General features: G+C 42.2%; 1 protein-coding gene across 4 annotated transcripts in view; it reads right to left on the minus strand.

The window, feature by feature from the left end:
* LOC309643359 (centrosome-associated protein ALMS1-like) overlaps positions 1-5,483 on the minus strand; it is a 31,971-nt gene extending 26,488 nt beyond the window's left edge. For 3 of the 4 annotated variants that reach the window (XR_014253689.1, XM_082426108.1, XM_082426109.1), the window contains exon 1: positions 5,077-5,483. Coding sequence is in view for 3 of the 4 variants with exons in the window: in XM_082426108.1 (XP_082282234.1) it covers positions 5,077-5,376 (300 nt within the window). In the remaining variant the exon portion in view is untranslated. The remainder of the gene's footprint in view (positions 1-5,076) is intronic. The other variant, XM_082426107.1, reaches the window with a different exon arrangement.
* Positions 5,484-23,933: the final 18,450 nt, after the last annotated feature.

A 23,933-nucleotide genomic window follows, 5' to 3' on the forward strand; every position in this document is an offset into this window, starting at 1 on the left:
AATAAGCCAGGTAAGCATTCAGCACATTAAATAAAATAAATCTAGGGAAATAGTAAAAGATGAGAACTGAAATTAATGAATTAAATGATGAAAAGCAATAGAAATAAACTTAGATTTAAGAGCTGTTTCCTTGGATGAAAACAATTAACAAAACAAATCCATAGCTAGTCGGATCAAGAGAAGAATAAAACATAATTATATAAAATCAGGAATGAGAAATGGAAATAACCACAGATGCAATAGAAAAAAATAAAGAATACTATGTAATACTCCATTATAATTAACTAGAAACCCTTGCTGAAATGATTTTCTAGAAAAATCATAAATCACAAAATTAACCCAAGAAAAGTGAGAGAGTATATACAGATTATAACCCTGAAAGGAATCCAGAGGCACAGTAGTTTCACAAGTGATTATTTTTCAAACATGCAAGAACATCTTACATTATTTAAACTGTTCCAAGACACAGAAAAATAAAAATCTTCCCAGTACCTTGCAGAAAAACGGCATAATTCTGATTCCAAACTTGACAAAGAAAGGTCAAGAAAACACTTTTTTAAAAACTTAAACCATTATCATTTATCAAATATCTACAAATAAAATCCAGCACTTCCTTAAGAGAAAAACACACAATAACTGATAGTTTTTATCCTAGGAGCACAAGAAAGGATTACTACTAAGAATAAAATCTGTATTAACAGGTCAAAAAAGATTAAGAATTGTACAGTGTAGATAAATTTGGAGATAGGGAGCAGGATGGTGTAGGGGTTCAGGCCTGTGTTCTCTCCTTCTATGAAATGGTAACCTGTTGATAGGAGAATGCTGAACATTGGGTGAAATCTAGAGGATAAGAGTGAAAAAGCCAAAGAAGCTGAAGGAGGAAACATAAAAAGATTTCCAAGCACTGTTGATGACCCATTTAAAAGTTGGAGACCAGACTTCCCTGGTGGTGCAGTGGTTAAGAATCTGCCTGCCAATGCAGGGGACGCGGGTTCGATCCCTGGTCCAGGAAGATCCCACATGCCATGGAGCAACTAAGCTCATGCACCACAACTACTGAGCCTACATGCTGCAACTACTGAAGCCCATGCACTCTAGGGCCTGCGTGCCACAACCACTGAGCCCGCGTGCTGCAACTACTGAAGCACATGCGCCTAGAGCCCGTGCTCCACAACAAGAGAAGCCACCGCAATGAGAAGCCCTCTCACTGCAATGAAGAGTAGCCCCCACTCGCCACAACTAGAGAAAGCCCGCACACAGCAATGAAGACTCAACGCAGCCAAAAAAAAAAAAAAAGTTGGAGTCCAAGTGGTTAAAAGGTACAAACTTCCAGTTATAAGATAAGTAAGTACTAGGGATGCAATGCACAACATGATAAATATAATTAACACTGCTGTATGTTATATACGAAAATTGTTAAGAGTAAATCCTAAGAGTTCTCAACACCAGAAAAAAATATTTTTTCTATTTCTTTAATTTTCTAGCTATATGAGATGACTTATTGTGATAACCGTTTCATGATGTATATAAGTCAAATCATTATGCTGTATACCTTAAACTTATACAGTGCTTTATGTCAATTATACTCAGTAAAACTGGAAGAAAAGTAAATAAACAATAAAACTAAAAACTAAAAAAAAAAAAAGTTGAAAACCAAGAATTTCTATGATACCAATCCACAGAATTGAATTATTTTCCCTAGCACAGTTCAGAAATTGAGGTTTAGGAATTACAAGTAGAGGTGTTTGAAATGGTCCATGTTGAATGGTCTGCAGGACCAGCATAAGACCAATAAAGCAATGGCTCACTTCCCTGAACTCAAAAATACTTGGTTGTAAGGTTGGTCATATTTTGCATTGAACTTAAAACAGTTCCACGCCTTAGCTCAGCTTCATTAATAGGACTTGCAAACTTAATCAACACCTTACAGATCCCCACTAGAACATCCTAATTGCCTACTAAGAGAGATACATGAGAGTGAATCAAATATTACAATTTTGTCATTTAACTTGAGACTAGACTGAATGAAATTAATGTTTCCTATCATTTGGTGTCTTCCTTTGAATACACTGAATTAAATACTACACAACAAACTCATCTTCAAAAATTTTATAGTTCAGGGCTTCCCTGGTGGCGCAGTGGTTAAGAATCTGCCTGCCAACACAAGGGACACGGGTTCGAGCCCTGGCCCGGGAAGATCCCACATGCCGCGGAGCAACTAAGCCCGTGTGCCACAACGACTGAGCCTGAACTCTAGAGCCCGCAAGCCACAACAACTGAGCCCATGTGCCACAACTACTGAAGCCTATGAGCCTACAGCCCGTGCTTCGCAACAAGAGAAGCCACCGCAAAGAGAAGCCGGCGCACCACAACGAAGAGTAGCCCCCACTCACCGCAACTAGAGAAAGCCCACGTACAGCAACGAAGACCCAACTCAGCCAAAAATAAATTAATTACTTAATTAAAAAAAAATTTTATAGTTCATCAATTTCTAGCAAGAAACATATTAAAGTTTCTCCTTTAAACATTTTCCAACTTACACCAGTAAATTTTAATATGTTAGTGAACAAAAAATTATCTTAATACTCTTTATATCATCTTAAAACTGCCTTTAATACAGCACATCATCCACACCTTCATATACCCTCCAAGGTAAATAGGACAATATCTGATTTCTCTCAAAAACAGAAACAAAACACCTCTATGGAAAAAACACTCTGGGCTCTAAGAAGCGATATCTTCTATTACACATAGATAGATCACTGTTAGACAGGATAATAATTTTTTCACACTGGCTGTAATAAGAGGTAAAGTGGTTTAATTAAAATCTTCTAGGAATATTAAATTTATATATTAATAGTTATTCAAACAAGAAGTCATGGAACAAAATTAAAGTTAGGAGACCTCATCCACAAGTGTGGCTTTAATTATGGTCCATATGTAGATAACTTACAACTTGAAATGTCCAGCCCAGACCCCTCCTCTGATCTCTAAAGCCAAACCCATAATCTTAACACCCATCCCAACCATCCCATCACCCCACCCCATGGCCACCACCCCTACCATAAACCTGGCCATATTTCAACCATTTATCCAATAACCTGACACCTTCTTGCCCTAGTGTTCCACATCTAATCCATTATTAGTGTAATAATAATGTAAAATTAGTGTATCAGTGTGATTACTTTACCTCTTAAATCTCTCTCGAATCAGTCTACGTTTTTCTATATCCACCAACACTTCCCTATTCCAAAATATCATCATCATCATTTGCCTGGCAATACTGCAATGACCTCCTAATTAGCATCCCTGACTTATTACTGCAGCTCCCCACCCCACCCTGCTGTCAAAGCTGTTCTCTACTGTGCTACAAAGTGATCTTTCTGAAACACAAATCTTATCCTATACCCCTTTGTTTAAAACATTTTCAATGACTTCCCGGGATAAAGCTTCCAAATTCCTTGCATAGCACACAAAGCCTTGAAGTGTCTGCTCAACCCATATTGGCTTTTGGTTCCTTGAAAATGCCACGCTCTCTCTTACCGACAGTACCTTTCCATGTGCCTTTCCCTCAGCTGCAAAGCTCCTTCCTTTTCCCTTCACCTAGTTAACTGTAACCTGTCTTCAGATCTCAGCTTGTCATAACTTCCTCAGGGAAGCTTTCCCCAGCTTCACTGACAAGATCAGATTCCCTTACTGAATGTTTTCAAAGCATGTTAGCACATATCAATTTTACTTTTATTTTTGTGACCCAACTGAATTTTGTCTGCCTCCCTCTCTAGACTGCGTACACTAGAAAAGCAGAGACAACAAATGTTTGGGTTCACCAAGGTTCCATAGCATCCAGCACAATGTGTGGCCCATGAAGAATGCTCAATAATATATGTTCAATGAATTCAGCACCGATTGGAATATTTACCAGGCAAAACAACAACTACTACTCTTTAATGATCAACAGTCTACAGCATCAATGTCCAGGAGAACTTTCTGTAGTGATGAAATTATTCTATATCTGCACTGTCCAATTACATAGCCACTAGTCAAGTGTGACTACTGAGCACTGTTCATACAACAGAGGCACTGAATTTTTAATTTTATTTAATTTTAACAAATTAAGATGTAAGGAGCCACACGCTGCTATGACTACTGTATTGACGGCACAGGTCTATATAGTCTTTCCTCTGTCTTTTCAATTGTTGTACCTTGTTATTTTACTCTGCACAGTTGACATCTTGTCTAAGGAGCAGTCCTAGACAATAAACCTTAGGTTTCTTTTTGTCCCCACAATGTACCTTTCACAGAATAAAAATTTAATAAATGTCTGATGACTAGATACCCGAATTGTATAGCAAACCTTTCCTTTGTCCCTGAAAAGGAATCAACTAAATGCAGTTATTTTCAAAATGATCTTCAGGAGCCAACCATAAAATCAGCTCTTTCTAGTTTTCCAGACTGTTGGGAGCTGCAGCATAAGCCTCCTGCGTTTCTAAGCCCCTCCTACCGGCTGGGGACCCCTTTATTGCTACAAACGAGAGGTCAGAGAAGCACAATTGGCAAGAAGCCTCTAGAGACTAACTACTCAAAGGATGCACAGAATCCACTCTGCTCCCTCAAGGGGAGTCCCGCCCTTTAGGCAAACTAATCTCCTAAATGTCTCCCCCACAAGATAGTCCCTGGGCAACCACTGTCTCCACTCCTACAACGCCCTTTTCCCCTCCCTCAGGGTATAAGGCCCACCTCCTCCCAAAAGTGTTTCTTAACCACAATATTGGCTCCTCTGAACATCTGGAGTAATTTTAAAAGCCCAGGGGAGAGAGGGAGGGTGGGGAGGAAACAAGAGAGATCTTTGCCTGAAAGAACAGGAGACTTGGAGTAGTCGGCCGGAAGCCTGGGCAAGAGTCGGAGCCTAGGAGACGAAATGGCCCTACAAGCCTTTAAAAGCACGCGTACTATTTGTCAGGCACCGTGACAGGCAGAGAGCAAGAGGCAGCCCGCAAGGGAGAGGAGGCAAAGCGCTCAGGGACCACCCGTCACCCTGCCCGACGACGGCCCATACCCCTCCCCGACCCGGCTCACCTTCCCCGGGCTGGTCAGCTCGCCCACCGAGTAGCGGTGCCTCGGGAGCGACGGCTGAGGCAAAGTCCCGGCGGGGTGCGCCTGCAGCCAGGCCTTGGCCTCCTCATCCTCCTCGTCGTCCGTACTCTCCCGACGCTGGCTCTCGTAGTTAAAATCCGCGTCCGGCTCCCGCCCCTCCTCTTCCTCCATCTCCTCCACCATCACCACCTCGTACTCGTCCAAGTTCTCCGCCTCCTCCTCCTCCTCCTCCTCCACCTCCTCCTCGAGCTCTCCTGGCCAAGGCATGTCCTCTGGCTCCATATTGGCTTCTAGTTCTAGGAGGCTGAAGAGGAGGAAAGGGGAGGGGGGAGGGAAGGGAGGGGAAGAGAGCCTACTGGCGGTTGTGGCCGCGCGCAGGCGCGGAGACCGCCGACGCCTCGCGCCGGCGTCGCGCGGACTGGTCGGGGCGGGGAGTGCGCGCGCGTGTTGCTAAGGGTGCCCCGCGGCGGCAGCGGGAAGGCCAGAGGGGCGGAGCTGCTGACAGGCGACGCCGACGCCTCGCCCCTGTCACGAGATGGGATCTTGCTCACAGTACTGTAAGCTCACAATAAACCCGGACTGGGCCCCTGTCGGAAGCGGGGAGAATTTATAGTCCTCGGCTGGGCCGGGCCAAAATTGAATTTTGTCCCTGCACAGAGGGACGATCAGACCCTCGGACAAACCCAAAATAATCAGACCTGCAAATTATAAATTTTTAAACGTTGAGTGCCTAATGTATGACAGGCTGTATCATGGGCACTTGAACCTAACAGTGGAAAAATGTCACAGGCAGTAGAGGGTTCAGTAAGAACTGGGCTCTGGTATCAGAAAGATGGGACTTTGAATCCAAACATGGCCACTTAACAGCAGTGAGACTAAGCCTCTATGAAATGCGGTAATAGGCCCTCGCATAGGATGGTTGTGATAATTAAGGGAGATAACCAATATGAAGAACTCAGTGGTAGGTATTATTTGTTGATTATTGTACAGTAACATTAAATGCTTACAGTTCTATGAGACAAGTATTATTACCATTTTGTATTTGAAGAATCTAAGGCTCAGAAAAATAACTTGCCCAATGTCTCTTACCTCGTAAGGGGCTGGCAATGCCATCCCAGGCCTTCTGTAAGTCCAGTAGTTGCCCTCGCCCAGACCTATCAGCTAATAAAGGATAAAAGAGCAAATATTTATACTGATAGTACCTACATTTGGGGGTTAGTCAATGATTTCAAAATGCTTTAAAAACAAATATTTCCCTATCACCTAAGAACCCCTATGAAATGAATGGCAAATTAAAGAACCTTGAGATCCTTTGCTATTATCTAAGGAGATAGCCACAATTAAAGTGGACTCCAGCAAAAAATTCTTCACGGTATTACCCACAAAAGCAGAGATAAATTGGCAACCAACATTGGTGGCATAAATTAGGGGTATTGCCAAGGATGTAGGTCCTATCTGCCAATGACTCAATCCTGGCAAAACTATAAAGATAGACTATGGACTGGAGCCCAAAGCCTCAGTGCTCCTTTGAACACCTCGAAATGAACTATGAGTACATACAAATACAATTCTTTTTTATGGTAGATTGAAGATTTTCCCTGCTGGAGAGCTATGGCTGTAATGGTGGGGAAAAAATTGCTTGATTTTATATTTCTGACTTGAGAAATTCCAATGTACCTCTCCAGTAACAGGGTCACACATTTCACTGACACTATCATTAAGTAATTCTGTAAAGCTTTACCATTTACTTAGAAACCCCACTGTCCTTATCATCCACAAATGTCTGGAAAAATAAAGGGAACTAATGGAATTATAAAACTAATTATCAAAGCCCTCAGAAACCCTCAAACTTCCAAGGCCCAAAGAACTTCTATTTACCTTGATAGCAATAACATGAACCATTCTAGGATATACATATCTCCTTCTGAGTTAATAATAGGCTGCCTCATGTATTTGGGAATTACTTCCAATACTAGATTCTACCTTGATGCAAGCTAACATGACTAATTACTGCAGGGGGCCCACACAATAACTACTGCTTTATGAACAATAGGTAGGGGCTGCATTTCCAAAGCACCCACCTAAGCAACCTTTGCATGACCTCAAAGCTGGAGATTTGATCTTTCTGAAAAAACATCAGAAGAAAACTTCCCATGAACCTCAATGGAAAAGACCTTATTAGGCACTGCTAACAACTGACTCAGCAGTAAAATTCCAAGGCATTGATCTTGGGTTCACGTTTCCCAGCCAAAAATACATGCATCATTTTTGCCTGACTACTGGACGTCCATTCCTTTGGAAGACTGAAGATCCTTGGGAATTCTCCAGAAGCTGCTGATTATAGAAATGGACAGCTTGTGCCCATGACAACAGAAAAAGATTAATTTTCTGATTCTTCAGCATCCTTTACCCTACCACTAATCTTGCCTATTATTGTACTTTAACAACTAACAAAATGATTTCTCAGTATGATCACCCTTATCTTCATCCTGTCGCGTTTGACTCCCTGTGCTCTTCTGCTGCTTAAGAAAAAGAAGCCTCGTGGTGTATTTTTCTCAAACCATAACTACTGCTCTTAATTAAACTATTGACAAAATTCAGTAGCTGCACTTTTAAACACTTCATAATGTAGATTTTCATCTATAGGTCCCTTCTGGTTCTTAAGCTTTTCTCACGTGATTAATCCCAAACTTCAGTCTTACAGAAATTGGACCTTGATCCACACCTCAACAAAATGTTCCTCTGAGGGTATCACAACCTTATCAGAAAAACCTAGCCCTTCAGGAATAGCAACTAATATTGGGGCTATCCTTGCTCCAATAGTCAGTTTGTTCTCTACAGAAACACTGCAGCCTACTTTGCAGAAGCCTATTTTACTTAAACAAGAAATCTGCCCATCTTGAGGACAAAATACTGGCTTGCTCCTGATATACTTAATAATACTTATACTCCCAGTATAGTCTGTACCCCGCTAGAGTACTACTTCTTACGTAAACATCAGGCTTACACCCTCCTACTAACTTACCCTGTATATTGAATCTAATTGTTAGAGGTTTTCAGGAGCTTAAAATTACCACTCCTCCAGTGGCTCATATTTCTCTGAGAACAATACCCACAAACCAAGAAAATGAGGCAAGCACAGACTCACAGACTACTTGGGAGAACTCCCAGGAGGGATAACTGACTTTCTCTGCATATGCACTCTGAATGAAATTCAGTCCCACAACAAAAGTAACACAACTGAAAAAGACGCTCCAAACTCTTTTCTCTGACTTTAGCAAACATTATAAATATCACAACTGGGCTTCCCTGGTGGCGCAGTGGTTGAGAATCTGCCTGCCAATGCAGGGGACACGGGTTCGAGCCCTTGTCTGGGAAGATCCCACATGCCGCGGAGCAACTGGGCCCGTGAGCCACAACTACTGAGCCTGCGCATCTGGAGCCTGTGCTCCGCAACAAGAGAGGCCACGATAGTGAGAGGCCTGCGCACCGCGATGAAGAGGGGCCCCCACCTGCCGCAACTGGAGAAAGCCCTCGCACAGAAACGAAGACCCAACACAGCCATAAATAAATAATTTAAAAAAAAAAAAAAAGATCCTGTTCCTAAATTTATAAATAAATAAATAAATAAATAAATAAATATCACAACTTCTGCTTTAGAAGCTCAGCCAATTAAATTTGAGTTCATTAGCCAGAGTTTTCATGAACAATCACATAGGCCTTGATTTCTGTTTAGCTAGCCACAGGGGAGTTTGTGTTTAGCAATACTTATTGCTGCATCTGTATCCTTCAGGGTAGTAGAACATGAGTAGGCTAAAAGATGATAAAACCACCTAGCTTTCTAAAACAGACCCAGCTGGATTATTCTGGGGTATTTTTTCATTGCAGGGTTTTATGATCTGGGCCCCTGGCTTCCAGACGTACTGCAAAGGTGAATAATCATTTTGTTTCTGGTAATTGTTTTTTTGGCAGTTGGTCACTGTACCCTGTCCAGAGTACTAAATGTTACTACACAGTCATTGTCATGGCGTATGATTCAACAACTTATCCTACAGCTGGAGGACAAGGAAAGATTAACCCTAGTCCAACTACAGTCCATTCTCTGAGTCAGCAGGAGCCCAGCAATAGTAAAAAAAAAAAAAAAATCTGAATATCATGGATTAACATTCCATGGCCTAACTTTGCCTTTGACCAAAAGTGTTGGGGTTGGGGGACTAAGAAAATAAACCTCTGGCATCTGGAAACGGGCCTGACACTAAGAACTAAGCCTCAGTGTTGCTAGGAGCTGGCCTGGCAGTCGGAGCTACGCCATGATATTTTCCTATCGAGCATAAGCAATCTCATAGAACACCAGCATCACACAAGGTCACTCTGTGACTGTGATGAATGGAGACAAAAAACAAGACCGCTTCATAGTCTTGTCTAAGCACAGACAGAAACAGTGTTACTGTGCAAACCATAAGCATACTAAACATCTCCGTCTTCCAACTAATTTGAGCGACTGCTGCCGCTTTATCAGTTATAGCTCTAGCATCGCTCTGTTCTTCCCTTCTTCTAGATAAGATTCATTAAGGTACTCAATCATAGAATTATCCCCCTTGATATCATCCAACTCAGTAAAGCCCTGCTTCTCTGAACCTTCCTCAAAATCACTTAACACAAGCCCAAATTCTGTAAGTCCTAACAACATCCTCTTACTGAGATACTCCACAATTTCCCATTATGTGTGCTCTCCCTTGTTGCAACAAATAATAAATCCAACTTTGCTTAACTATAGGAATGTTCCCAGTAATCACTGGCTGGAGAGCATTGACATATTAAACTAAAGGAACTATGTAAGTTCTATGCTAGTTTTAAATTTACTGTGAGTGGAGTGCATTCTCAGTTACTAGAATTCTGGTTTCTGCTCTGAAGCACAATACCTCCTGATCAAAGATTGATTGCTTTGTAGGTTCAAGGCACTGTGCTAGGATGTAGGAATGCCATCTCCTGGCACCAGTCTTTCTATGGCTAAGCAAGCGCCCCTGTTGATATTTCCTTCCAGCAGTAGTAGTAGCTGGTGTTAAAGACGGCGCTGCCACAAGAGGACAGGACAGGAGCTGAGGATCCTTTTTCCCTGAGAGCACGGAGAAACCTGGCCACCCACTATAGTAAGATTAAACCCAGGCCTCATCATTCAGACTCTTCCTATTCCCTGGGTTCTCCATACTATTTCCCTGCTGTTATCTCTTTGAGGAGTTCAGCTTTTGCCCAAATCAGGATTCAGGCCTTCCTGTTTCTCTAGGAAGGAAGAAACTGGGCAAGGATGCACTCAATGCAGGAACAGAGAGCTTTAGTCACCAAAAGAGAGTGGTGATTCTGAGTACACTGCGCTTGGAGACATCAAAAACCACACACACGTACACTTTTACCACCCATAATACATTGTAGTGGCTCCAGCTCTGGCAAAGAGTGCTGTGCAAATGTTGTTTACAGATTTATTTATTTATTTATTTTTTGGCTGCGTTGGGTCTTTGTTGCTGCGCACGGGCTTTCTCTAGTTGTGGCGAGCGGCGGCTACTCTTTGTTGTGGTGCACGGGCTTCTCATTGCAGTGGCTTCTTTTGTTGCGGAGCATGGGCTCTAGGCATGCGGGCTCGGTCGTTGTGGCTCGTGGGCTCTAGAGCATAGGCTTCAGTACTTGTGGCACACGGGTTTAGTTGCTCCACGGTATGTGGGATCTTCCCGGACCAGGGCTCGACCCCGTGTCCCCTGCATTGGCAGGCGGATTCTTAACCACTTAACCCTGTTTATAGATTAAGTACATAGATACATCAATGAATAATAGGTTTACCTTGCATACTGCCTGAGATTATGGCAAAGGGTCCTAGCTAAAAACGTTAAGCATAAATTAGGTACTGATACTGCACTCAGAAGAAAAAATTACTGTTATCTGTGATAGCCATCTATTGAGGCAGGGGCCCAAAGGATGGGAAAAGACAGGTGGAGAACGATGGGGAGGATGAGACCTACCCATACACCTTGAACAGAGGGTCTGACGACTGAGACTTACAGTGAAGTTTCCTGGCTATCCCTTCCTATAGCAGGACTACACCTAAATGAGTGCATAAAAAGTTGAAGTTTGCCAATTCAAAATGGTATAGAGTCCCATACCACATATCTAATGTGCCCACAGAACTGAGAGGCTGCTCAGACTAGACCTACCCACTCGTGGGGCATGCCCACTCCTTCATCTAGGAGCCAGGAGGCAGTGAAACAGGGGTAAGAGCTTCACGCCCTCCGTTCCCCCTCCCACATCCATTGTCGTTGCCTCACCCTCCTCCACCTCCTTTCTTCTTCCCCCTCTCCTTTTCTGGATAAACAGAGATGAGGAAAGAAAAAGCTGTCTGTTAGGAAGGAAAGAAATCTTAATTGGGTTTTTGAAGTTCAAATGTAGAGCAAAAGGCAGATTTCAGTAAAAAGTGAAGGATCTGATCCACTAAAACCATAAAACACTAGATCACATGCAACCTACTACAAGGTCTTTTCACTTGCTGTCCCCCCAGATAACCCCTGTTGCTCACTCTTTTACTTTATTAAGGTTTCTGATCAAACGTCAGAGGTCTTCTCTGATCACCTGGTCTAAGACGGCATCCCTATCCCCCGCCTCCTCCTTCATTCTCTAACCCATCACTCTGCTTTATTTTTCTTCATACATTTATCATTAGCTGACATTGTATATGTTTGTTTATTTTCTATTTCTACCCACTAGAATATAAACTTCATGAAAGCAGAGACCCTATCTTTTTCACAACTTTAACACCTGGAATTATGCCTGCTATATAGTTGCCCTCAATATTTGTCCAGTGAATGAATAAATGAATGCTATTTTGGTAATCCTCTAACAAAAGGAATTTAAAAGGAGCAAGAGGCATTCTCACCCATTCTACCATAGATGTCTGGAAAATCAGATGTGAGGGCTTCCAGACTTTGTTGGTGAGGTCCAGAGATGCCCAAGGCAGCTTTGATGCCCACTGAAGACCACAGGGCCTATCAGGCAATAGCAGAAGCAATTATAGAGTCTAGTGGAGGAACTAGTGCTCCAGAGATGAACAACCTAGGAGAAACTACAGCTGTTTCCAGATGAGGCCAGTGTGACCATGGGAGAAGCTGTCCACTGCTGGAGTGGCAACAATGCCACCCATCACATGACAGCTAGCTGGGCTTCTTGGGAAAGTCATGAATGACAGACTGACAACTTCCAGAAAAATCTGGAGGCAGGGCTGATACTCATCTGATGTGCACAGGTACAGCCATATTGGCTGTTAAAATATTGAGATATTTCCATATTCATTGGTAATTAGCCAATGCCTCAAGCACCCTTCCCGTCTCCACTCCCATTACTTTCTGGTACCCCAGACCTACCTCCCTAGGATAGAAAAACTAAAGGGTTAATGCCTGTTATAGCTTGAGCCTCTGGTTTGATTGGCCTATGCCCTTGCCATTCCAGTTGTTAAATATTTTAATATCACCACTACCTGGAGGCAAGGGGGAGATGAGGCACTATTTGAAGAAAGAACAGAACCAATGAATTGGGAGATTACTATTAACTTGGGACTTATCTGAAGCCAGAGGCTGGTGAAGTTTTAGTTTGGAAAAACATTATGAATCTCCAGCTTGCCAGAGCTGTGCTAAGGGAAATCCATGGAAAAAGTCTCCGACGATCTCTGAGCCAGAACATGTGAAGCATGTGGGCCCTGTATGGCAGTGACAGGAGTCATTAAATTGAGCCTACTGCCTGTGAAAGATGAAACTCAGGGGGCTACTTCAAATTGCAGGGTCAGCTGGCTTTCTCCCATCAAAAGATTCACTTTTCAAACTGAAGCCTTTAAAGGTTCAGGCTTTTGTTTTTAAATGGGAAAAGAGTGTACATAGGCAGATTACCCCAGATAGTCAGGTTACAACCAGCTAATCAAGTTACATCCCTCTTTATCTACCTGTCAGGCCTGAGGCTGTGCCTTGTCACCTTGGCATCTCTGGGTCAGCCCCAAGTCTCCAATGGCATTTACTCAACAAATATTTATTGACCAACTACTAAATGCCAGTCACTTTGCCAGATACTAGAGCAACAGAGATTGAATGACACTTTCTCTGCCTTCAGAAGAGTTACAATCTATGGGGCGACGTAGCCAGGCTTGACCCTTAGAAATCAATGTCCAGTCTTGCTTGTTTCTCATTTCCGAAGCATCACTGGACTCCACCATGGTGATATTTTTCATGAAGCCAGTAATAAAATTATGAATTGAGGAACTTCAGTAATCCTTGTAATAGAGTTAACCATAATATACTGTATACTTGAAAATTTGAGAGGGTAGATTTTATGTTATGTGGTTCTTACCACAATTTTTTTTTTAAAGTCATTTTAATTGCTGTTGCTCTCAATAGTGTATGAACCAAGGCTGGGACAGGTCAATATGGCAGAGCTCTCATTGAGTCCTTCTGCTGTGATTGCATACTGTGACTTTCTCCAAAGATGACTCTTCAAGAATGTATAAAGTTAGGTATAAGTGAGGAAGTAATTAGATCTATCAGCTGGTGGCAAGCTATCCCAATGTCCACATCTGAAATGTTTAAGCCTGTCCAGCAGCTTTCACATTCCAAGCGGACAGTCTGAAAGACAAACTGATGTCACCTGAGTCTGAGCTTTTTAGAGAACAAACTGGAATCATCCTTCAACTACAGCACCCTTTAAACAAATGGTTGCATCCTTGAGTTATACAAATATGTCCCTATATCTTTTCACCCATTGTCCTTAGAAATAAAAACATACGATGTTGTGGAGGAGAGCCCTGGTAGAAAAAAGGAGATCCCCTAAGGAAGTTACAACAGTACTTCAGATGATGACTGAAAGAACGGAGGAGAGGAGAGAACAGATGCAAAAGCTATGTAGGGAGTGACATCAGTAGTACCTGGTGACTGGATGTGGGGAAGAGAGGTGGAAAGGAAAGAGTAAAGCTAAATCCCAGGTTTTGGTTTGGGCAACTGAGTTGATGATAGAAATATAGAAGTAGGAAGATGCAGGTCTGAAGGGAAAAGTCATGTGTTTAATTATGAGCACATTGAGTTTTAGTTGCCTGAGAGATACCCAGGAAGGATGTTCAGTTAGCAGCTGTATATACAGATCTAGGACTCAGGGAAGAGGGAGGTGTGGGTTGCTGACAAAGAGCATATACGTGTTAGAGGAAGTCATAACTCAGTACTTGTGCCAAGGATGGAACCCTGAATAATACACACATCCCAAAAGAGGAAGAGGTGAACACAGACTAAGAAAGAACTACCAGAGAGATAGGAAGAAAACACAAAAAGAGTGGTATCATAGAATACGGGAAATCAAAGAGTTTCAAGGTGGGAGAAGCCAACAGGATCAAATGCTGCAGAAAGATAAAATAAGACTGAAAATTGTCTATTGAATTTGGCATTAAGAAATTTATTGGTAACTTGCATAAGAAATTATTTTGATGGGATAGTGAGTGGAAACTTGTCCAGCAGTTGAGAAATGATTGGGGGTGAGGAAGGTGAGACATTGCATATAGAAAGGAGGAAGTTGGCCATGAAAAGAAAGGAAATTGATTAGGTAGTAGCTAGGGCAGGAAAGGACCTATTGGAGTTTGGGTTTTTTTAATGTTGGTATGCTGAGATGACTGACCTAAAGGAAAGAAAGACATTGAAGCTAGAACACAAAAAGGAAATTGATAAAAGCAGAGAGAATTTTGGGTGATTCAGGTGGAGGAATTACCCTCAGACAAGAGAAGTGTGTGGCTTTCTCATAAAGCAGAAGAAAGATAGGTGCCAATAAATATCATTTACTCAGGAGAGTGGGGCAAGAAGTTTATTGAATTCATGTTTCCTGGTTTTTATTCATGTTAACCAAAGTGTGATCCACAGGCTACCTTCATCAGAATTACCTGAGGTATATATTTTATGAAGAATCCCAGCTCCCATCATGCAGAGAATAAGATTCAGGGAGTCTGGATTGGTGCTAAGGATCTGATCTTTAAACTATCACACATACCACCCCCAGGTAATGCTGATGCACGGTCATGGTAGAGAATCACTCCTTTCTTTTCTCAAGGACAATACTCCCCACCCACTAGAGAAAGCCATCCCTCTCCCTGCCACCCAGCAGCCAGGGAATGGACATGTGACCTAGATTCACACATTTGGTTGCTCTCATCTGTGACTTTGACTCTTAAGGGGGTAAGGCAGAAACAGTTCAGAACTTTACTACTCGAAGTATAGTCTGGGGACCAGTAGCATCACCCAGAGCTTGTTAGAAATGCAGAATCTCAGACCCCATCCAGACCTACTGAATCTGCATTTTAACAAGAGACCCAAGTGATTCGTAGGCACATTAAAGTTTGAAAAGCACTGGCTTGGAAGTAGTAGTAGTGAAGTCAAGAGTTCAGCAGTAGCAACAACCAATGGAACAAGCAGAGATATCCTCACCAACTTGTTCTTCTGGCATGACCTTAGTCATGGGTTCTACTCCCCCGCCTTCCTTGGTTCATGCCTTTCTTGGTCAGCTATTCACACAATGCTGTGTAACAAACAAACACAAGATCTTAGTGACCTATAATAAAATGCACTGTTTCTTGCTTGTGTACCAAATGGTTGCCTGGGGATATCTGTGTCTTCAGTGAATGACTTGGCTGAGGTGACTTTTCTCCACAAGTTTTTCATTATTCTGGGACTGTCAGGTTACCCAATGCATGCTCCTTCCATGACGGAGGAAGGAAGCTCTCAGAGGTAAGTGGAAACACGAATCCTTTTTAAGGCCACAGGCATTCCTCCCACACTTCATTGGCCAAAGCAAATCACATGGGCCCATCCAACTTCATGCTTCTCCCATGGAGGCTGATGGAGGAGAAGTAATAAATATTTACTGAATGATAAACCTAACATATGATACCACCCCTTTTCTAAGCCTGGCTTCCAGCTTTCCCACTGGTTCTAGGACCCCTGCAAAATCCCTCCAGGAGGTTCCTTTTCTGCTGCAGCTAGCCAGAGCCAGCTTCTGTTGCCTGAAACCAAAAACCCTCACTGACTGATCCACAGGAGGAAGTCTAAGCCAAATGGGGGAGAAGGTGGAGACCCAGGATGCAGCTGTCAGACTTGGAGAAGAAGCACTTGAAGACTAAGTGCACACGATGGTGAGATGGCATGAAGGGGTGAGTGGAGAAATAGGAGGTTTTGACTGGAGACCAAGTTATTGGTGTTTAGAAGGTCCAGGGTGTGGCTACAGGAGTTTAAAAGGCCTCAGGTGTGGCTACAGGAGTGAGTTCCTAAAACAGGTCTCCTTATGCGCTTACTAAAAACTCCTAGGATGGAGACAAAAGCTGAATTAGAGAGAAGGTGGGCCAGATGCCACATTCTCCCTGCACACTAACCAGATGAGTGACAAGGAGGGCAATATGGACATCAAAGGGACGGGGGAAGGGAAGTCGATAGTTTTCTGAGTGCCAAGCACTGTGATGGGTATTTTATAATCATTGCCTCCTCTAATCTTCACAACAATTTGACAAAGCATTTTACAGATGAGGAATCCAAGGTCAATAAGTTAAATAATTTGCCCAAAATAACCCAGTCAGTAAGAGTGGGTGATGTATGGCTCCAAGCCCAGTCTGACTACACAGTCTATGCCTCTTCCTGTTTAACCATGTGGTGTAGAAGATTCCAGTGGGGCAGTAGGAGCAAGCACAGCCCAACTCCTAGTCCAGTTGCAAGTGGAACATGGGAAATTGTCAACCTTCCCTGCAGAGGCTACAAGGACAGCTATGTCCTCAGGAGCAAACTGGGTATCAGTTAAGGGCGGAATGAGGTGAGTGGCTGTGGGGACGAGGGAAGGCTTTCAACAGTTGTGGGATAGGTTTTGGAGAAGGAGGTCAGCAGGAAGAAGAGCTAAAGAAGACTTGCAGAAATATGCAGAGGAAAGCCCTGCAGCAATAGGAAATAGGAGGAGCTTACCTGTGTGGATGTGGCTGAAATGAAGAAACTTAGAGGTATGGAACTAGTTTCCATCAAAGAAAATTTTCTATAGGGGAACAAGAGGGATCTAGTTAAATCTTTAATCTGAGCGTTTCATGTCTCTATTCAAAACTTCACAAGGGCTTTCAACATCACTCAGAATAAAATCCGAAGTCCTAACCAGGGCCTACAAGAGCCTACATGATCTGGCTCCTACCCGGATACCTCCAGATCTAAACTTCTGCCCATCCTTCTTGCTTACCCCACTCCAGCCACGCTGGCCTCCTCACTGTTCCACAATATGCAAAGCCCACTCCCACTTCAGGGCCCTTGCACCTGCTGTTCCCACTGCTGGAACACACTACCACAGAGTCTCTGCTCATTGTATCAGATAGGCCTTCTCTAGTAACCCAATACACCCACACCCTTACCTATGCTTTATTTTTCTTCTTATCACTACCCAAAATTTGTTTGTTATTGTCTTGTTTATTCCCCACCCCACCCCCCATTAGGATGCAAGCTCCATGAGAGAAGGAATTTTTTTGTCTGTTTTGCATGCCACTGTATGCCTAGTGCCTAAAACAGTCTGGCACAAAAAAATGTGCTTGGTAAACATTGTTGAATGAAATGAATGGAGATTGAATTGAATTAGCCAGTCAAAAGTTTCTGAATAGAACCTCAGAATAAGTTTGGTTTCACTGAAGCTGATAAAGATGTCTGCCTACTAGGGAACCTTTAATTTGCTCTCCCACCTGGCTCCTGGGGGTATTAGGTGAGCAGAAAGTGAGGTGCATCTCAGGTGCTTGAGTGGGTGGAGGGGAAGCTGATTACAACCTGCAGTTGACTCCTGGTGGCAAACTCTCCCTTAGGAGGAGTCATTTCCACTGATGGCTAAGTTAATCCATTAATAGCTTCATTTTTATAATGCTTTTATAATCAAAAAAAGAAATTATAAAAGTTAATATATGGCATATGTAGAGAGAAGTTTTGTTTTATACATGTATACGTGTGTCTGTGTGTATATATATATATAATAATTTTAGTAGATGATAGATCAGTGAGGACAACATAGACTATGCAAAAAGTTTCTATTCCTGTAAGTGCAAAATTACTGTCTCAACTCACTGATCCCCTTGAGGGTTGCTACCACATTACTGGATCACAACTGGTTGCTACTATCAGCATTTGGGTAGGTAACAGTGGTGGTAGGCAGATCAAATTTAGTGAAGAGAAGTACGTATTGTTGAGTTCATACATAGTATCCATCCCCACCACTAGGACCACTTTGTTCAGGTGTCCATATGAGCACGCTCTGGACTGCATTCTAGGCACCTGCTACCCATAGAAATTTTCTGTTTCTCCACTGAGTTCCATGAGCTACTACTTTCCTCTCCCCCAGTATTAATTGAAATCTTACTGCCTTTTGCCTTATCTTGGTCTGATGATCGATTCCAAATACCCCATATTTCTTCAAGGGCCTTTCGCTTGGGACACACTCTCAGGTAACAATTTCTGTTCCAATTGGTGTTCTTTGATTATAAGCAATAGAAATGACTCTGGTCAACTTAATTAAAAGAGAAATTTATTGAAAAGATATAGTCTAGCTCACATACTACGTGAATCAGAACTACCCAGTCAACTCACAGAATCGTGAAAGGTAATAAATCGTTGTTTTAAGCCATTAAATTTTGAGGTGGTTTGTTACCCAGCATCAGATAACAAAGCATCCACCTTATATAAAATAGTAGAAGAAAGATACAGGGAAAATTAAGATGTATCGTTCTAAATAGATATTTATTCACATATATAATTACATATGTATATGCATAATGTGAGGAAAATAAGATGACTCCTAGTGTCCTCATTTCTGTAGCTGGGCACAAGCTACACAGCACTACTATGATTCTATAATGTCTATTTCATGTTCCCTTTCAGCAGACATCTCAACCAGCTGGGCTTTTTTACTCTTGGGGTGACCCAAACCACAATTTCTGAGGGGTCCTTCCCATATAGGGTTGCTGTAGTCTTTCACTGACTTTTATTACAGCATATGTCATTGTTAGGAAGTGTTCCAGAGGATCACTTGTGTTCCAGACATATTCTTCTCTCACTCAATGTTGTGGCAGTGTTCCTATTTCTCTTTGATAAAAGTATTTCCCTTTGGAAATCCCCAGCCAAACAGTTACCTCCTTTTTGTCCTGTTAATCCAGGTGCATAAGGAGCACAAAATGGTCAGGTGACAGTTTCGACTTTCGGTTCGGTGGAACCCTTGTTTTTTCCAGTGGTGGAAACACTAATTCCTTGGGTACTAAGACCTCTAAACCAACAGGGCCAAAAATTGAAGGAACAAGAAGCAAACATTTAGATTTAATATTGAAAAGTAACACTACCACTTTCACCCCTTTGGCTCTCAGATCCATGTATTCTGACTGTATGGGAAAGAGCACTGTATATTAGTTATTAGTTCAGAGCATGTATAGCACCCACCCCTTTCCCCTGACTGCCCCAGTTTTTTGCCTGCTGGTTCAATAACTGAGTCTTAATTGGCCAGTTAACCATTCTATAAGCTCAGCTGTTTCTGGTGGTGAGGTACATGATAAGACCACAAATTTCTGTATGTACTAGCCCATTGCCTTCTCTGCTAGCTAGAAACAATGTTGTGCAGAATACCATGACCAGGAATAAGGCATCCAGTAATTTCAAGGATGGTGTTTGTAGCAGAAGCATGAGTCTAGAGGTGTGGGTTGAGCGATAGTTGGGTGTAAAATGCAAGTAGAGATCTAGATGAACTACTTCGAAACACATCAAAAAAAATTGGTGGATACATAGAGGAATGGACAGAAAATGTGAAATAAAGCAAATATAGCAAATGTTAATTGTAGGATCTAGGTGGTGTGTATATGGATGCTCGCTGTACAAATCTTTCAATTTTTCTATATGTTTGAAAATTTTTATAAAATGTTGAAAAACAATAGTTTTGCCTGGAATACTGGCCCCGATTTATTTAACTGAATTCTGCCTCCCAGAACTGTTAGAGCCCAATTTTGTACATATTACTTCTGCTTGATGATGAAGTACTGTTAGGCATACCCTACTGCAGGGCATGATATAACCAAATAACACTCGGTTCATGATGATAATTCAGCTTCCATGGTCATTTGGTGTACTATAGTCAATTTAATCTCTATCACCCTCTAGCAACCTACAGTCTCAAAAAGAAAATAGTGATTTTCCCAGTAGGATTTTGTTTTGCTCCAAAATCTTAAGGGGCTACACTGTGATTCTTATATCTAGACTTTCACAAGTTTTACACAGTGTCTTAATCTGCCACAAATACTTCAAGCACCTTTAGATATTTTGGGTCAAAACAGCTGGATTCCAGAGTAGCTTAGACAAGCTGAAGTTTTCTCTTACTCTGGATTTGATCCAAATCAAGTAACCCTTCCAAGTTATTTAGTCAGTGGGTTGGAGTATGGATTACTCAGTAAATGTGGTATATGTTGCCTCAAAAATCCAGAATGATGCTATATATTGAATCTTAAAGGTAGGGATGCAAGGTGTTTTTTTATTTTCCAATTTATTTTTTAATTTGAAGATGACCTCTCAACATTCCCTGGGCCACTGGAGTCCCAGACTCCTTGAGTCTTTCCTTGAGGTGACACCTTGGAATTTTCTATAGGATTTCCCAGCCACTCCCTAGTATGCATATATCTTATCAGGGAATTGAGGATACCTGCTTACTGCTCTGTAGTCTTATCAGAATGAATGTCATCAATGTATTGAATCAATGCAATATCCAATAGGATGGTGAGATAATCATGTCCATAAAGTCCAAATTATGACCCAATGCTGAACCGAAGTAGCTCTGAACCAAGTGAAGAGAGGTATACAACTGACCTTCCAGGTGAAAGCAATTGCTTCTCCTGTTCTGTGCTCTTCCGGAGATAGAAAAAAGGCAATTTCAAGATCAATAGCAGCCTACCAGATACCAGGGGCTGTACTGATTTTTCTCTGATAAAGAGATCACATTTGAATCAGCAGTTACAATCAAATTTATCATCTGATTAAGCTTATGGTAATCCAATAAAAATATCTAAGACACACATCAAACAGGTGAGTGAAATGGAGATGTGATAAGAATCACCAATTATAAGTATTCCAAGTCTTTGATGGTGCCTAGTCACCTAAATTCCCCCAAGGGACTTGATATTGTCTTTAGTTTATAATTTTGGTAGGGAAGTAACTCTTATGAACTTCCATTTGGGACTCCCCTGGTGGCGCAGTGGTTAAGAATCCGCCTGCCAATGCAGGGGACACGGGTTTGATCCCTGGTCCGAAAAGATCCCACATGCCGCGGAACAACTAAGCCCATGTGCCACAACGACTGAGCCTGTGCTCTAGAGCCCGCAAGCCACAACTACTGAGCCCGCATGCCACAACTACTGAAGTCCACATGCCTAGAGCCTGTGCTCTGCAACAAGAGAAGCCACCACAATGAGAAGCCCGCGACTGCAACAAATAGTAGCCCCCACTCGCCGCAACTAGAGAAAGCCCACACGCAGCAACAAAGACCCAACCCAGGCAAAAATAACAAATTAAAAAAAAATTGTTTTTAAGGGACGTTCCATTTGGTTCTTTCTACCATAATAGACGTTATTTCATGGGTCAGAGAGCAAAGTATATTTTTTTATCTGGAGCTAAATATCTCTACTCCAACTATAAACTCAAGAACTAGGAAAATAAACACAGATGGATTTGAAGACCCATTGGGCCCTTGTGAGAAGAATGATAACCAAACTCCATCACATAGCTCTCATAAGCCCCACACTGACTGGCAGACCACAGTGGAACTCAAGTTCCTTAAGGGATTAACTCTGGCTCTGAGCTAGTAACTAATAATTCCTGAGAGGTCTGTGTGTTTCTCTTTCCCTAGCTTCAGTTGCCACAGTAAGTAGGTATGAGTCCCTTTGGGAAAGACTAAGAAAAAGAGTTTTGTAGGTATCTAAGTTATCACATGGTACTTCCACAAGGGTTCCTGATCTCTCCTTCATTCAAGGGGTCCTAGGACATTGAAATGATTCAGAAACGGAAAGGAGGTAAGAGGCCATGACTCTTCACTGCGATGGCTTATGTCAGGACTCTTTTCATACACCTAAAGTGTTTTTCCTGTTATTGCAATTTTAGTAGAACCTCAGTGGGCTCTTTGTTTTGGCCCTAAATACCCCATGTTAGGCATTATCAAAGTTTTCTGTGGGTCAAATTATCCTGATTACCACTCTAGCCTTGCTGCCTATTGTGGTAGCCATGCTCACCTTTTTCCGTTGGTTAAGTGCCAGGCTATAGCCTCTGCCATTCTGAGATACGATTATCTCCACTGAAATCAATGAATGCATTTCAATAGCAGAATATCTCACCTCATCCACAGCTTACAGAGGACAGCTACTATGGTTCCTTTTAGAGATATGGGGCTCTCCACAACAGTGTATTTTTCTATGCCATAATGAAGGGGATGTTCTCTGAGACTTCTTAAGTGATTTAATTAGGAGAGGGGTGAGTGAATGATAAATCCACATTTAATAAATCCACTCCAGAATACCAAAATACCAAAGTCTTCGGATTTCTCTATGTCATACTGAAGAGCTTCTGGTATCTAAACAACTTCATGTAGCATAAGCCACACCAGGTTTCAATCAACCAACTAAGCCGTTAGAGCCTCTAAAATTAATTTAGACCAACAGAATCATGTCCCTAATCTCTTGAACTCCATGTTCACATATATTATACATTTTGTGTTGAAATAAATTAGCAAAATTTTGCAATTCTCTTGCTAAGTGATTTTTGACTTTGTAATTGGTCCCCTGGGACATGGGACAATATGACATATGTCTGAATGTAATGAGAGGGGATAGGAGGGGTGTGAGGAGAATTGGCATTCACTTGCAAGGAAACTATCTCAGGTAAAGTCATAAGAAAGGCTTTTCAACCAGGGCAGGAATAGGCACATCAGACAAAGGCAGGGAAGGGGGGCTTCTTCTGCTATGAAGAGAAGCTCAGTGGGGTTTAAGGTACTTGGTATCAGCCAGATCCTCCAGCTTTCCCATTCCAATCTCATAGTACCACCCTTTCGCAACTGATGCCCTAACTTTTGCCTAAAAGATTAGATAAGACTAAGGGTTCAGTTTATGTTAATCCAGAAACCCACTCAGCCATGTGGGACTACAGTGAAGAGATTCTTTTAGAGCAGTCAGTAAGAACTCTTTGATTCTCTAACTATGCCTCGAGGCAAGAATTTAACACCCATAGGCTTACATTTTCTTTCTTTAAGCAGAGTTAGAAATAGCCAGTCCAAGCCACAACCTTTATATTTCTCTGCTCTTCACATGGTCTATCACAGCAACCACTTTGATCATTAAGGTATTGTCTTTTTTTATATATATTTATTTATTTATTTAGGCTGCACCGGGTCTTAGTTGTGGCACGCGGGATCCTTTAGTTATGGCATGCAGCCTTCTTAGTTGCAGCATGCATGTGGGATCTAGTTCCCCTACCAGGGATCAAACCTGGGCCCCCTGCATTGGGAGCACAGAGCCTTACCCACTGGACCACCAGGGAAGTCCCAAAGTCTTCAATACGTACTTTTCACTCCAGACAACCACAGATGATAGTTGAAGTAATTGTTCACCACTGTGTATGATGCAACATTCTAGCAACCCATTCTCTGATGTGAAACACCCAGGTCAAATGACCAATCCCACTTTCCCATTTCACGGAGGTAGTATTGTCTGCAGTCACAGCTGCTATTGGTCAGGATTATTTGCTTTAGCCAGCAGAATCTAC

The sequence above is a fragment of the Balaenoptera physalus genome, assembly GCF_965194825.1.
Source record: "Balaenoptera physalus genome assembly, chromosome: 15".
NCBI lineage: Eukaryota > Metazoa > Chordata > Mammalia > Artiodactyla > Balaenopteridae > Balaenoptera > Balaenoptera physalus.